The 17,244-nt window shown below is 38.7% G+C and overlaps 1 protein-coding gene across 1 annotated transcript; it reads right to left on the bottom strand.

Annotated features, from left to right (window-relative positions):
• Positions 1–464: 464 nt before the first annotated feature.
• sms (spermine synthase) lies at positions 465–15,030 on the bottom strand. Its single transcript, XM_017493317.3, has 11 exons — positions 14,804–15,030; positions 12,093–12,213; positions 7,333–7,420; positions 6,838–6,902; positions 3,885–4,060; positions 3,628–3,782; positions 2,501–2,590; positions 2,238–2,352; positions 2,025–2,104; positions 1,667–1,782; positions 465–1,354 (listed from the first exon to the last, which is right to left on the bottom strand). Exons 1-11 carry the CDS (start codon positions 14,847–14,849, stop codon positions 1,324–1,326), a joined length of 1,083 nt encoding a protein of 360 aa, XP_017348806.1. The 5' UTR covers positions 14,850–15,030; the 3' UTR covers positions 465–1,323.
• Between the last annotated feature and the right edge of the window lie 2,214 nt (positions 15,031–17,244).

Here is a 17,244-nt window from a genome sequence, read left to right as displayed (position 1 = left end):
GATAGATAGATAAAACTTTGCTACAATAGAGCTTGCATAATAACCATATGGGTTTAATATTAACTTGGTATTTAATAGTATGAGCTGCCCATTTATTAAATAATATGTAAATGCACTTGTATGTAAAATGGCAGCTCACTGCACAATACAAATATATGTATGGCAAATATTAGTAAATGTGACAAATCTGTAAAAATATAAATGATAATTTTTTTTATATAAAAATACAAATATGATCAAATATTAAATGTTAAAAATGACTCATCTGCAAAGTAGTGAAACAATCTAGGTCATGGGAATAGTTTTAATGAAATATAAAATTTCCTTTGTACCTTATTATGCCTTTTCTCTTCCAAACACATTTCTTCATAAACAGGTGAATTGAATCCTCCACCATATACAATTTTAAAAATCAGAAACAAAAAAACTAAACAAATCTGAAAGACATGTCTGAGGCCAGAAAATGTTCTCTCCAAGTCTCTTTAATAGATCTTTATCACTCTGATGAACTCAGTGTATTTTCAGAGCAAGAGTATTGTGTATCTGCTGAAATAAAATAAAAATAAATAAGGTCAATGAAGCACCTTAATATGGATGATGAAAGTAAATATGTGGGATCCACAGTCAGTAAAAGCCATTTCCTTCAAGCAAACGGTGCCTAACACACAGAAACTTAAAGTCAGAATGTAATAGGCGCTAATCATAAAAAAACTAAAACAAAATAATATTCACAGTTCAACAAAAGAACTCTAGAACGAACTCTGCTACTGCAGAACCCTTTTCCCTTTTAACATATATGATTGAACAGAAAGGATCCTCCTTGAGCACCCTCAGCATCAACACTGCTATTAACTTTCCAGTGAGTCAAATCAAATCAAAGCTCAGTAACAATAGGAAGTCAAAAAAATAAAACAGAACCAGATCAGTGAAGCTACAGTAAAAAGCATAATTTATCATAAAACCAGAATGCAAATAGCCTGTTGTCTGATTGTTCAATGCACTCAGAGGTGGAAAACATGCTTAATTACCCTTCAGGCTTCGGCATCATCTGCAGTATCCAATCCACACACACACCCACATTCACATACACACACCGCACCACAGTGCTCACTAGAGAGTCAATGCAGAACAACCACACAGTAAACCATCTAACAAACTAAAAACAAACATACAATCATTGTGTGATTTCAAAAATGAAATTAAAAACTGGCATCTAAAAAAAGGAGGGCACAGCGCGACAGGAAAAACAGTGCATGGAGAAATGAGTGCATGTCTCCCCTCAGTGCATCGAAGGGTGAGGCTTCAGCAAGCAGGGACTATGCATTACTTCTTCCAAATGGTGTAGAATATCCACCTGAGGCAACATTATTAAGGACTATTTCTAATAAATCTGAAGGAAACATGTAGCTGTATCTACCTAATCACATAACTACACGGTTGTGTGGATGTGGCCAGCTCTGTATCTCTTTATTGTGTTTTCTGGGTGTCAATTTTTATCTTAAAGAACAAACCCTTTAATTTTACAGTGTACACAACAATCCTATATTAATTCAAATGTCCATAGTCAAATGATCTTCTAAATGCTAAATATAAACAGAATTTGATTTAAAATCTCCCCAAAACATTTACCGTTGAACTATTTCACATTTGGTTCGGCAAAGGATACAGCTCTAGGTAGGAGGGAACACACACCACTTCTTTGGAGAAACCCACATTGCATGAAAGTCTTCTCAGCAACCCCTCGTACTCACTGAGTGCCTCAGTGAGATTCACACAGTTACCCTGTAGGAAGAGCATCATCTCAAGTAAACAAGGTATGGAAAAACATTGATTAAATGATTCTCTTTTGATACATTCTGTAACAGTGCACAAAATACCAAGCATCAAGCAATTGCAAGCATCAAGGTAGACTGTAGAAATAAAATTTAAAAAAGGATCAACAAAGATCACATCTTGGCAGCCTGAATCGTAATCAAATTGAATCCGGAGATGCCAAGAGAGTCCCAAGAGAGTCCCGTGCTCACCTGGGTGAAGTATTTGCCGCTAGGTCGTAGAACTTTGATTGATAAATCAAGAATGAGCCTCAGGAATTCCCACATTGACTCTGCAAAAATTCAGATTTTCAGAAGTTAAGCAGCTGTACAATTTTTGTGTTATTACAGTTTAGAAAGCTCTGAGAATCTTTCAGCATTTAGTCTGAACTAGGTTTACATAAAGGCATAAATATGGACACAAACCCTCCTCAGGTGCTGTAGAAATGGGGATTGCGGTTAGATCATTGATGACGTAATCAAATGTCCTTCCCTCTTCTACAAACTTTTTAAGTATTGGAACACAGTCCTCTACCAAAACCTGTGAATGAATGTAGAGAGAGATAAAAGAAGAAATGAAGAAGGAAGTTACATGTATAGCCTTTGGTAACAGATATGAACTAGACGACTTAAATTTTATAGATAGATACAGTATATAGATAGATAGATAGATAGATAACTGGCCTTACTTCATAACAGTCCCCTTTTAAGTTATCCAGAACATTCCCACAAGTCTTCCTCATGTGCTTCCGACATGCGTCAATCACCATCTGGTCTATGTGCAGGTGTTATTAAGAAAATAAAACGCTGTACCTCTTAACTGCACTTCATTACAGCCCCGTGACGTGTGAATTATGGAATGAAAAATAGCATTAACCTTATACAGTACACTATATGGCCAAAACTATGTGGACACCTGACCATCAGATCCATATATGCTTTTTGAACATCTCATACCAGATTTAGTTCCCCCTTTGTTGTTATAATAACCTCCACTCTTCTGGGAAGGCTTTCCACTAGATGTTCAAGCATGTCTGTGGGGATTTGCCCATTCAGCCACAAGTGAGGTGTGAGGTCAGGCACAGACGTTAGGCGAGGAGGTCTGGGGTGCAGTCAGGGTTTCAGTTCATCCTGAAAGTGTTCAGTGGGGTTGAGGTCTGAGCTCTGTGCAGCCCACTTGAGCTCTGCAACTCCAACCTTGACAAAATGTATTCATGGAGCTCGCTTTGTGTACAGGGGCATTGTCATGCTGGAACAGGTTTGGGCCTTAGTTTGTTTTTATTAATTTCCCCAAATTAGCTATAATCTATTTAATAATTTTCATTTATATCTTAGGAGAAGCAGTGAGGAGCTCTGCCTATTTGGGAACATCAAGAAAAGATTCCTGGGTGAAGTGTCCTCAAAAATCAGGAATACTGTTAACATTTTAAAATATAAAAGAGTTTTGATTTGTTTAACACTGTTCCTGGTCACATAAATCAATTTGATAGTGTTAATATCTTCATTATTATTCTAAAATAGTAGAAAAAGTGAATAAAACCATTCTAGGAGTAGGTGTGTCTATACTTTTGACTTGATTTACAAATTTCACACAGGATGAAGAGGAGGAGGACTAGGCCCTTTTTTCCAGCTTATTCACACCAATTTGGATCTCCCAAGTTCTATTATAGCAACAATACAAATACTTATATAAAAGATAAATGTCTGGTACATTAAGGCAGCTACATAAACAATCTTTTTCTACAATGAGAAATTCTACATGAAAGTGACTATTTGTCCAGAAAATGCTTAAAATACATAGAAATCTAAAGGATATTTCCACCATGGTGATCATCTTTGGTTTGAGCTTGACAGCTTCACAAAGGATGCCTCCGTCTCCTCCACCCAGGATCAGAATCTCCTTCCCAGCATAGTGCTCCCTGCCATTGCCCATGATGGCCTGTGTGTAGGCCAAATCGCTTTCTGCTAAATCTACAAAGAAATTTATATAGGAACGTGTCCACACGTTTATATATGTCTGGTCAAAAAGTCATTATAAAAGCTGTTGAAAACAGTGTGGCACGTGCAACCTACTAACGTCCCCGTTGAGGATGAGGATATTGCCAAACTGGTGCGAGTGCAGGATTTTGATGTTCTGGTAAGCTGAGTCTTTATCAAAAACAACTTCATCAATATCGTACTCTATGAGCCTGCCATCAGCCGTCGGCCAGTACCTGTCCACCTCACCCCCTCGCTGCAGTGCAGGGAGCCTGACATTAAACACACACATACGCAAACACACACACATACACGAACAATTTATTTATAACAACTCAAAGTAGCAATACAGGACATAAGTAGTAGAGATGCAGAATACTGTTCTACTGTTCATACTGTTGGACTGTATCAAGATGGCTGATGACTGATATCATGACGGCTGCCCATGATAGCAGACACTGAACAGTATTTTGATACCAGTTTAGCTCTCCTTCTAAGCACGCCCACTAGGCCTGTCAAGATAATCATGTTATAGGATTATCGTACAATATATAGACATGACCTCGATCATTTTTGCTGACCTCGATAATGCCCATTGTGTTAACATGCGTGTTTGTTTACATAAGAATGAATGTCACCAACATTTTGGATATCCTTCAAATTTAAGATAAAAATGCACATTCAAATGTAAAAACCGTGTGCACTGTAAGAATGGTAGAATGGTAAGTCACATTGTGAATACGCTCTTTCAATAACAACGCAATAAAACACAGTCAATGAAGAACTAAAGCATAAATATTGTATTACAGTAGTGTATTCAATGTAATGTTATAATTTCAGGAGATCAGGTTTTCACAACAAGCGCAGTTTTCACGTTTTTTGTTCATAGATGTTTAAGTTAAATATATAAAATGTTTGAATATTTGGTTTCATTTTTGCATCTTCTCATCAACTAAAATTCTGTTGACTCATATTCAATGCCATTTTAGTCAGAGTAAAACTGACTAAAATGAATAAATATGACATGACAAAATACTGACTAAATTTAAAGGATATTTTCGTCAGAAGACAAAAACTATTTTTTTGGCATCCCAATTCCGACGTCTGAATATTCTTAAGAATGAAAAGTTCATGGCTCCTTGAAAGGATGTACAGTGCATCCAGAAAGTATTCACAGCGCTTCACTTTTTTCACATTTTGTTATGTTACAGCCTTATTCCAAAATGGATTAAATTCATAATTTTCCTCAAAATTCTACCAACAATACTCCATAATGACAACGTGAAAGAAGTTTGTTCGTGACAACGTGAAAGAAGTTTGTTCGTGACAACGTGAAAGAAGTTTGTTGAAATCTTTGCAAATTTATTAAAAATAAAAAACAAAAAAAAACACATGTACATAAGTATTCACAGCCTTTGCCATGACACTCAAAATTGAGCTCAGGTGCATCCTGTTTCCACTGATCATCCTTGAGATTTTCTACAACTCGATTGGAGTCCACCTGTGGTAAATTCGGTTGATTTGACATGGTTTGGAAAGGCACACACCTGTCTATATAAGGTCCCACAGTTAACAATGCATGTCAGAGCACAAACCAAGCCATGAAGTCCAAGGAATTGTCTGTAGACCTCCGAGACAGGATTGTATCAAGGCACAGATCTGGGGAAGGGTACAGAAACATTTCTGCAGCATTGAAGGTCATCCAACCATCTCTGCAGCACTCCACCAATCAGGCTTGTATGGTAGAGTGGCGAGACAGAAGCCACTCCTCAGTAAAAGACACATGACAGCCCATCTAGAGTTTGCCAAAAGGCACCTGAAGGACTCTCAGACCATGCTGAAACAAAGATTGAACACTCTGGCCTGAATGGCAAGAGTCATGTCTGGAGGAAACCAGGCACCAGTCATCACCTGGCCAATAAATCCCTACAGTGAAGCATGGTGGTGGCAGCATCTTGCTGTGGGGATGTTTTTCAGCGGCAGGAACTGGGAGACTAGTCATGATCGAGGGAAAGATGAATGCAGAAATGTACAGAGACATCCTTGATGAAAACCTGCTCCAGAGCACTCTGGACCTCAGACTGGGGCGAAGGTTCATCTTCCAACAGGACAACGACCCTTAGCACATAGCCAAGATAACAAAGGAGTGGCTAAAGGACAACTCTGTGAATGTCCTTGAGTGGCCCAGCCAGAGCCCAGACTTGAACCCAATTGAACATCTCTGGAGAAATCTGAAAATGGCTGTGCACTGACGCTCCCCATCCAACCTGATGGAGCTTGAGAGGTCCTGCAAAGAAGAATGGGAGAAACTGCCCAAAAATAGGTGTGCCAAGCTTGTAGCATCATACTCAAAAAGACTTGAGGCTGTAATTGGTGCCAAAGGTGCTTCAACAAAGTATTGAGCAAAGGCTGTGAATACTGTGAATTCACAGCGCTTCACATTTCCCACATTTTGTTATGTCACAGCCTTATGCCAAAATGGCTTAAATTCATAATTTTCCTCAAAATTCTACAAACAATACCCCATAATGACAACATGAGAGAAGTTCGTTTGAAATCTTTGCAAATTTATTAAAAATAAAAAACAAAAAAGCACATTTACATAAGTACTCACAGCCTTTGATATGATTAATGAATTTAATCCATTTTGGAATAATGCTGTAACATAACAAAATGTGGGAAAAGTGAAGCGCTGTGAATACTTTCCGGCTGCACTGTAAATCCAGTCAAGTCCATCGGGCACCTGTGAGTGTCAGTGAAGTACTTATGTCCACTGAAGGTTATAGTTGCTTTAACATTGGTTATTGGGTCTGAGACTCTGACTGCCCCAGAGCCATCCCGTCCTCTCTCAAGGAACACTCTGGTTTGGACACATATAGTGCTGTGAGAAGGTATTTGTCTTCTGTTTTTGTGTGTATCTAATACTAAATAGTTTTAGTAAGCAAGCATTTATTTTTAATAAACACTCTACTCTCTAGAGGCTGCTTCTTACACACACACACACGCACATTTACAGTGTGCATTTCATGAATTTTTAAAAAAGCCACACCTCTTGACTGTTTGGATAGTTCCATGTAGCAGAGTCTTCAGTTTCTTCTCCAGTGCATTCAGTAGCTACAGAAAAATATCAGTTTAGCCAGAGTTAATTACAGACTGACTGAATGACGGCATGATAATACATATCAAGCTAAACTTCATAAAACACTTTTAGATAACGTAAAGGAGCATTTGGCAAGAATAGGTGGGTTCGAGAACATGAAAGCCAAGTTATAAGACACTAAACACAAGAAATTCAGCTAAGCCTAATTTATGAGGATGATCACAAGTGCCTTCGCTGTCCTGTTTTTCTTTATAACAAGGTCTCATGAGCCTTAAAGCTTCCGTATTAGCGTGTTAATATGAACGTGTCATTAAAACGGATATTTTGCAAGTCTGGCTCAGACAAATCTACCATTCTCTGGGAAATTTACTATCGCAGCAACTTAAGCATTACACCCTGTAGGCAGTGGCATGTGTTATGGAAATGTGAGCTGTGGTTACTCACATTGTCCACTTGTGCTGAATCATCTCCTTCACAACACTGCAGGTCAAACGTCACCAGACCATGAGAGTGCAATCTCAGGATAGCAAACCTGTTCAAGGACAAAATGGCAAATTATACATTGGGGGCACCTCAGCAATTACATCTATGTAGATTATATATCTATCAAGTCTGAGTAAGCAAAACAATGTCGGGAAATAAAGAGATTCGGTTTGTGTAGCAAGATTTCATTAACTGTTGAAACATTCGCAGCAGTTTTTTCTTTTTCTCAACTGAAAAGAACACATCACAACTGTTTGAGATATCAGTGAGCTTCCAGACTAAACATTTGTTGGCACAGTCTCAAGCTGCCCATAATGCAGAGGGTTAGTTGGTGGATAAAGTATCTCACTCTCAATATCCATAGGTTGAAAAAAAGCTGGTACTTGAGCAATACTAAAGCATCGCAACCCACTGGAACCAGGCGAGGACTGGCCATTGGGAACTTTGGGAATTTTCCTGGTGGGCTGGTCTTGTGAGGGCTGGTCTTTTCCCCCCCAACCCCAGCATTATATAGCCTGTATACTAGCAGTGGGAGAAAAAAAAAAAAAATCGATGCATCTCGATTCTTTCACTAACAATTCTGAATCGTTTCTCAAAAATATAGAATTGATTCTGTGATCAATTCAAATCATGACTGTGTGCATGCCAGAAACAGAAAAAAAATAAGCAGTGACAAATTCTATTCATTTGGACAAAGATGGACAAACTACGACCTTACGCCATCAAATTTGAAATCGACTGTGTGCCAACATTTTGGATTTTGTGAAGAGAAGGGAATGGTGTCGTTGATAAGTGCCATACTGTGTGCAAACTCTGTAATGCCAAGTTAATATAGTATCTCACAAAAGTGAATACACCCCTCACATTTTTGTAAATATTTGATTATATCTTTTCATGTGACAAGACTGAATTAATGACACAATGTAAAGTAGTGAGTTGCTACAATGTAAAGTAGTGAGTGTACAGCTTGTATAACAGTGTAAATTTGCTGTGCCCTCAAAATAACTCAACACTCAACAGCCATTAATGTCTAAACCGCTGGCAACAAAAGTGAGTACACCCCTAAGTGAAAATGTCCAAATTGGGCCCAATTAGGTGAACAAAGACGGAGTTTTGGTGACTGACAATGCCTCTAACATTAATGTTGCAGCACAGCTTGGCAATACATGAGATGTTATGCTCACGCTGAATTTGGCTTCTCGGTAAGCGCTAAAGTTGCCGGCAGTGTCAAGGCTGTCATGGAGGGTGAGGCATATCGTGACTTTTTTCCACCGCAACACAATTGCAAAGCATCAGTTGGAGGAGAAACAAACTGTATGTCACAAACTGAAACCAGACATCATCACTCGGCGGAACAGCACATATGAGATGCTTGAAAGATCTGAGCAACAACCGGCTGTTTGTGCTGCGTTGCCATCACCTGTGGTGAGAAAAGGAGCGGCTGAAATCTTCGCTCTCACAGAATCAGTGCTTTCTTGTGCAGAGCATGTTATAAACGCCCTTAAGCCAATGAAAGATGCCACCCTTCTAATGTCAGAGGAGCACAGCCCCACAATGTGTTTGATTGCTCCAATGCATGCTAAGTTGATCCAGGACATGATAGAAAACATGGAGGAGGCATGTCAGTGATCAGGGAGATAAAGATCATCAGTAAGAACCTCAAAAAAAGGTACACTACTGAGCAGGAGACCAGTCTTCTTCACAAATGTACTGCTCTTGACTCCATGCTTTAAGGGACTGCATTTTCTTTCCAAAAGAAAAGAGAGAAGGAATGTACAGAACAGTGATTATTGAAGCTTCATCATTACAAGAGTTAATTCTTCTTACACAATATCTGTGATAATAAATTACATAAAAAATAGCATATGATATTACTGCAATTGCAACAGTGCAATATTACAAGGCTTTTTGTCAGAAATGCACAAATGTATCGGCCGATAAAGGCAATTTTCACGCTATCGGCCATTGGCCGAAAGTTTAAAAACATCTGATGATCAGGGGCGGTTATATCCTGTCAATCAAAAGAGGGCGGGAAAATACCTCGATTTCATGTGTAAAGAGGTCTCTTGTGTGGAATGACGGAAAAACTGCAGCTTGTAAGCTCTGTAATTTCTGCACTGCTAAAATTGTACACTGGACACTGGAGCAGTGAAGCGGGAGTTTCCACGTCGAGTCTAAATGTTTTTTTTTGCCACGTTGCCTGAGCTGCTCGCAGTGAAATAAAGTGCCAGTACACTGTTGATTTAAATGAGAAAGAGTTGACAAAAAAAAAAATATATATATATATATATATATATATATATATATATATATATATATATATATATATATATATATATATATATATATATGTATATAGGACAGAAAAATGTATTTTTAGAGTAGTATATTTCATATCCAGTTAATGTTAATGAGTTAATATCATCAAAAAAAAGTTTATATTATATATTACCAGTTTAATGTTCAGTGATGAAGTAGAAATACTTTTGTTTGTGGTGTCTCTCACTCTCAATAACTAGAGGTTAAAGAAATAAGATGGTACTTGAGCAATACTAAAACAGCACAACCCACAGGAACTGTTACAGTAAAATATACAGGATCAGAACAGTCTCTTTGCTATAGTTCATATTGGAGAAACAAAGTATGCAAGGGGAATAAAACACCACAGGGAACATAACAGATTACACATGATCTATTTTCAAACCTTTAGACTTAATGTGTTACTGTTAAACTAAACAAGTTGGGCTTTCTGATCATGTGATGTATGTTGTAAATTCCAGGCTCGGCCTGCACTGTACACATGTCTGCAGAATCCACTTTTTTCCCCACTTTGCAGCTGACTGAGCCAAATCAAAATCAGAACTTTAACTACCACGTTGTGTTTCAGCCAATCTACCATCCAGCGTGTCCAATCAAATCACTGATGGCAGCTATAAGTGGTTTTCATTTCTAAACACACATCTAGTGCAAGCCTTGAAAACTCACAGACTTGGGACATGACAGCAATATAAACTTCTTTTCATTTTTTTTGCATAACTTATCTTACAGATTTACTCAAATTGCTTTGTTTTGTATGTGCTCTTGGTTTTTGCTGTAAACACATAAGCAGAATAAAACTCACCAAGATGCAACTTCACATGCACCACAGCACCCAAATTTTAATAATTTTCTTGTAACACTCGCCCTATTCCTTACATATCACCAGGTTACTTAGGCAAGATACTCATCAACTGATAGCTCTGTAGCTGTGACAAGTACAATCAGTACAGATAAGTACAGACCGAGACCTTTCTTCACATTGATCCAACAGTGACAAAAAAAACAGATGCTGACAGCCAAAAAAAGTTCACATTTGTAATGGAGGGTTAAGTTCCTTTATCAAGAATTTTAAGACCCTACAAAGAACATTGTCCCAAAAAAAATGTGGTCTGTCACAGGCCAGCTTCATACCAGCTAAAGTCAACATAAAGGCTCGTCAGCTGTGTTTACTACGAGTCACACACAAAACCGGACGTGTGTGCCAAAGCCCTTAAGCCAAATACACAAAGGAACTAAAGTGGCCCTGTGCCCATCTAAACACGGCCCATTGTTGCCCGGAGGATGCACTTAGCTGGCCAATCATTGGTTATCCCAAAGAGGGTCTGAATATAAAAGCACAAATACCCCCCGGTGTTTTCAGAGAGGGGGCATGGTGGCCAGGGGGTATTTGTACTTTCAGACAAGGCTGCACTCTGGTCTATTAACATTTTTTCTGTAACACCTTAGTTGTTTGACCATTATGACCAATTTAACTGACATTTTCAATCTAATGAAACCTAATAATTGGTTCTGATACACTGGGGAAAACTGGTCAAACTTTTTATTTATTGCACTGCTTTGAGGATGTATTTCAAAACTGATACCGTTACATGCTAAAGCCCAGTGATTGCCCTTTTATTCCACCAGTCCTTGTATTCTACAAGCAGATACACAGGCTGCTACTCAGAGGTTGTTGCTTATAAACAGAGTAGATACAAAAGGGAATTTAGACAGCCGGCTACATAAGAGAATGATTCTTAAACTGGTGGGAATTGAGGCCATTTTTAAATCAGCGGTTTGATACAGCACTGTTAACTTGTCAGTGGTAAAGGGGTATCAGGTGCAGGATTGTTCTTCTGATATTTGCTCCTGGCTGGTCTTCTGCAGCGTGGCACGCAACCAGAATGGAGTTATCTGTCTTGTATTCCTAATTTCACCCACTTCACTCCACTGCTGCATTCCTATAGATTTAATAAACCTGATGCTTGCTTACAAAGCTACTTCCCCTCCCCACAACGGAAACGGTGAAATTTTGCACCTCAATCCCTTAAATCCACAAGAATAACTTGTCATAATATAACAACCTTCTAGATACAAGGAAGTCAAGCATCATCACTTGTTTCTGTACAGGTGCCCAAGCTGTGGAATAAACTTTCACTAGCTCCTAAAATAGCTGGGTCTTGGTGCTCCCTTCAAATGTGGCCTGCAGACCCACCTTGTCAATTAGCACTTTAATCATTCACTTAACTCGCACTGCCTTAGCAAGCTGGTTCCTTTAGATTTAGGCCGATATGCACAAGAATAAACATTTGTTTTCCAGGAAGATGACCGAGCACTTCTGTAAGTCACACTGGATAAGCTGCATCTGACAAATGCTGTACATATAAATGAAAGTTACCACAGTGGGGGGTGATGGTACTTACCTGCCATTCTTGCCAATAAATGTGGCCAAGTATCCATGCCCCTCTGTGTCATGGACAGTTTCTGTCATTTCCTGCTCTTGAAATATAGACTGCAGGCCACGAACAGTTGCAGAATGGTCAGCTGGAACAAGAGAAGGCAAGCAGATGGAGTATATGCTGACAAAGTAGCAATCAGCCTTACTATTATATGACCTCTACCTCAAGAAGGAGAATTAGTCCTTCTGTCTTACTGACCCCGTGAGCAAATCCATCCTCTGATCGTACAGCACAAATCTCTCATTTGACACATTGCATACATACATATTAACACCAAGATTTATTATTGTGGCAGACAAATTAATCTTATTAAACTATGAAACCAGAGCTGCAGGACATGATGAATCACAATGCAAACTTTACAAAGTGAGTGGGGAGCGAGGGATTAAAACACAACAGTTTATTATTCCAGTTTATACCAATGGCAAATGACAAATTCTGGGGTACATTTTTGTGTAATCTTACACTTGAGGCTCATCACATAAGATGATGTTGGTTGACACTCAGCTGCGCCATGATTACAACCATTGAGGTCCATTCTTGTGTTTGCATAAAGCAAATAAGGCAGGAATGAAATTTGTGTACTCTGACTCTGTGTTCTGACATTTTAAATAGCTTTTTTCTCCCTGCTTTTCCTGTATGACAAGTTTTCTTTACAAATTAGACTACATTTTGCCTATATGTCAAAGGTTAGGTCTTGTGTATATCTATCTAAAAATATTATATAGCCACATTCGGTTGGAATAAAAACCGTACCAAAATCCTATAGCACACTGACTCAAAGATCATCAAAAGCCACCACTGCCCTGGAAACAACTGGACCAACACACCAAAAAACTTCTCCACATTTAATAGCAGGTGCTCCGTCCTCTTAGATGTGTGCTTCTTGGTCCCGTTCTCAACATTAGCTATCTACATCACTGTATCAATGTATTATCCAATGTTGTGTCAGTGAATTGGTCTACGCATTCTCATATTTATTCTTTATTTATAATAAAACAAAATGTGATAACAGAAGTCATCAATCCAGTTTGGAAACGATCGAGGGAAAACTGTTTGTTTTATTACTGCTTTATTAAAAATGTATGATTGATTTTTAAATACAAAATTAGGTAACAGTGGACACCTTGTCGGACTTTATAAACTGTGTATTTGGTCTGAAAGTGACAGATTTGTAGTTCTGCTATTAGGCTGGTTTTGTTAATTGGGCTGCTTTTGTAACCTGCCAACTCTGGTGCCAGTAAAAGCAAAGAAAAACATGAAATTATTCATATATGCTACCATTTTACATGTTTGTGTTTATGCAATACACAATATCTGAAGAATATTTTACAACAGGAAAACAGTTATATAGTTATATTTACGTTAAATTTAAGGAAAAATAAATCAGTTGCCTCAGTAGCCTTTCTCTGCCTATTTAAAATATCTGACTTTTTTTGTTTTTCCAAGTAATCACACCAAATATTGAGTTTGTTTAAGTTATTATTCTTTACTGGCATGTATAGTATTGTTTATTAATGTGGAAACATTTAATTTCATTATTTTTGAAGGCATCTTTGCTCTACAGCGTTTCTTTGCATGTGTGTAAGACTTTTGCACCGTACCGTACATGTTTAGTTTTTTTTTTTGTTCCATGAAATATGTTATAATGTATTATTTTTTAACTCTATTCTTTTCTACTGTACTGTATATTTAGAAAACCTTCCTTCCTTCCTTGTGTAACACATTTGGTTATGCAAATGTTTTGACGACCCTGAAATATGTAAAATATTGTATGACGTCATCCGGCAACTTCTAGAGCAAAGATTTGACAACACTGGGAACTTGCTCTAGTCTGATCTCTTGTGTACTTTACTGCTCGAAAATAAAAGACCTTAGCTACCTAGGGAGATCATGAAGATGTTAAAGCACAGCACACTTAGTCGAGAATGTCGTGTGAATTTGTTGTTATTCTTGAAACAAAAGCTTTTACATGTGTAGCAGATGGATGATGAGTGATTAAAAATGTGCCATGTGTACGTGCCAGGCTCCTGGTAGCACAAAGAGACAGAGATTTGATGCAGATTAACGGTAATAGACTAAGTGACTCACTGCTTAAATCCAGGATTTTTTAAATTTATTTATGTATTTATTTTTTTTACGGTATACTGACTTTATGAGCGTTATCTGATATGTCGCGTACAGGTGCTTAATATAGCCAGAATACCTAAAAATACACTGCTGCTAGCAGAGCGCTAATCACTGTCCAGTCAGTGGTCGTGTCTATTTTACGAAAACGCTGTAGCTAACGAGAAATGAGCAAAGAAACTGAATTTGTACATATCTAAATGAACTATTGTTTTTTTTTTAGTGTTTTGCAAGGCGAGTGCGTGTGTTAATTCAGTAAACGCATAATGAGAAGCTAGCCTTAGCACACATGCTACCTTCTTAAGATCAAGCAACCTACAGTCAAAATACCCCATGTTTAAGCATTTTTTTAATCAAATAGCTATTCAGCAGTACTGGGGGTTCATTTCGCCGTTAGTGCATGTAACAACTCTAACAAACCGCCGCTGCTGGTAGCCATTAGTCAAACAATAAACCGGCACCGCGAGAGGAGAAGAGAAGAGGCCCGTGTTTGTGCTGCGGAGCCCCGAGCCTCTTCCCCCTCCTCCTGCTCATTCATTTCACCTCACCTGGTGCAGAGAGCTTGAAGTCGAGGGTGTAATGTCGCACTGCCATGATGGGACAAGGCCGTCTGCCATGCCTGGAGAAGGCAGCCGGTGTGGAAAAGGGACGAGTGTGTAGCGGTTTTAAAACACGAGCAGGAGGCGAGAAGAGCAAGTGGAGGTCTGGTGTTTACCGCAGTGGAGCTAGGGAAGTAGGCGGAGGGGGCAGGTCTCTCTCTCTCTCTCTCTCGCTCTCTCTCTTTCTCTCTGTGTGTGCACACTGCAGGACAGGAGGTGGGGAGGAGGAGTGGAGTGGTGTCATATACAACCCTGAAGCTTGCATGTGGCATGTGCAGTGGATATTGTTGTCTCACAGTTTGATAAATACCGTTCGATACTGTCTGTGTGGAGTTTTACTTCTCCCTGTATTCAAGTGCGTTTCCTCCGGGTTCTCCAGTTTCCTCTCACCTCCCAAAAACATGCCAGTAGATGGTACACTATATTGGCCCTAGGAGTGAATTCATTCATTCGTTCATTCATTCATTCATTCATTCATTCATTCATTCATTCATTCATCTTGGTTAGGATGGGCAGCAGATCCAGGAACACTGGCATGACAATGGGGAATACACCATGGATGACAGTCCATCACATTGTACAATGCATAGACACATTTATACCTAGGTCCCATTTACATCTGGCACTAGTACGGTGAGATGAAACAACGTTCCTCCAGGACAATGGTGCTACATAAAACAACACACTAACTACATGAGACGACACAGAACTAAATAAGATCTACACATTTCTACATAAGGTGTGTGTGCAAACAACGCCAGACAGTACAATAATTACTAAAACAGGACAATAGGCACAGTAAGTGACAGTGTAGCACCAACTAGTACGCAGTTCTAGTATGGAAGTGTCAGTTATAACAGGTAGTGCAAAAGAATAACAATATAATAAAAATGCTGTGAATGTAAACATAGCATACAATGACATAGTATACAGCAGATAAGCGTATACTCAGGGGGCTCCCTGAGATAGGCTCCAGGTTCCCTGTGACCCTGAAGGATAAGCGATATAGAAAATGGATGGATGTTGGGGGGACATAATCTCCTATCTTAAATGTTTTACATTTATTAATAATCCTTGTAGAATGCTGAAATGGAAATGAGTTTATAACCCTACCTAGGGGGGGGTTAGCACACTTGTCTTGAGGTTTGGATCCTACCTCTGCCCTGTGTGCATGTTCACCCATGCTTCGAGGGTTTCCCCCGGGTACTCCAGTTTCTTCCCCCAGTACAAAAACATGCATTTTAGGCTGATTGGTATTTCCAAATTGTTCACAGTGTGTGAATGGGTATGTGAATATGTGTATGATTGTGCCCTGTGATGGTTTGGCACCCCAGGTGACCCAGGTGTCCTCAGGGTGTGTCCCTTCTTGTGCCCAGAGTTCCCTGGGATAGGCTCCAGCCTCTGCCACAACCCTGTGCAGGATAAACGGTGTGGAAGATGGATGGATGGATGGAATCCTTCCCAGATTCATGAGCAGGAGCAGTTACTTCTCTGAGATCATTTTTGATGTCTCTTCTTCTTCTGCATATTGGTTGATTTTTTTGGTTAGGGCCAGATGATGCTTTGTTGCAATGTTTTGTATGTTGCCTTGGATGAAGTCTGCCAAACGAATAGGCTACAGGTAAATGTAAAATATTATATAACACCATTCTGTCTGTTGGCCAAATGGCCTTGATGCCTTCTGCCCATTTCTGGGACTCTAGCGACGAGAGATATGGCAAGATATATCCAGTGTTTGTATTGTTATTTGCATTTTTATGTATGTGGTGGCCTTGAAACATTGGTTGCTGTTATAGAAGTACTGATGATATTCTCAGAAAAGTCTGTCATCATTTATCATGAAAATTATATTATATCACCACCTTCCCAGTCCTTGGAATTATAAACTTAGCTTTATAACAAAGTAATCATCACCAACAAAGACCTTTTATGAGAAAAATAAAAACACATATTTGAGCTTAGTTCCGGTAGATAACTGTGATCGTAATGAAAAATCCTTCTTGAACAAACTGAAACTTTCATATTAATACCACCATCAATGCCATCATGCTCATAATCTCATAGATCATTAGCTAGCCGAGTGTCTGCCATAAATAAATATAATAAAATAATATAATATTGATCATCGCTGAAAAATGGTGAGTGAGAAAATAATTTCTTGGTCTTTTTTTGGTTTATCTGTTTTTAAGAGGTAAGAGTGAAACCTGACCATTATAATAAATCATTGAAATTATTTATCCTAACTCAGCTGTAACTGTACTAAAAATGTCCTCCTGTGAAGTCACCACTCAGACAACCACTAATTTCTCAACTGAATAATATCATCAACCAAAAATTAGCACCAGAATTATTAAGCACATTGTAAATATTATGATATAAACATTTTAATG

Source organism: Ictalurus punctatus, chromosome 18, assembly GCF_001660625.3.
Source record: "Ictalurus punctatus breed USDA103 chromosome 18, Coco_2.0, whole genome shotgun sequence".
NCBI lineage: Eukaryota > Metazoa > Chordata > Actinopteri > Siluriformes > Ictaluridae > Ictalurus > Ictalurus punctatus.
The sequence above is the reverse complement of the archived record's forward strand: the minus strand, read 5'-3'. Positions and strand labels throughout refer to the sequence as shown.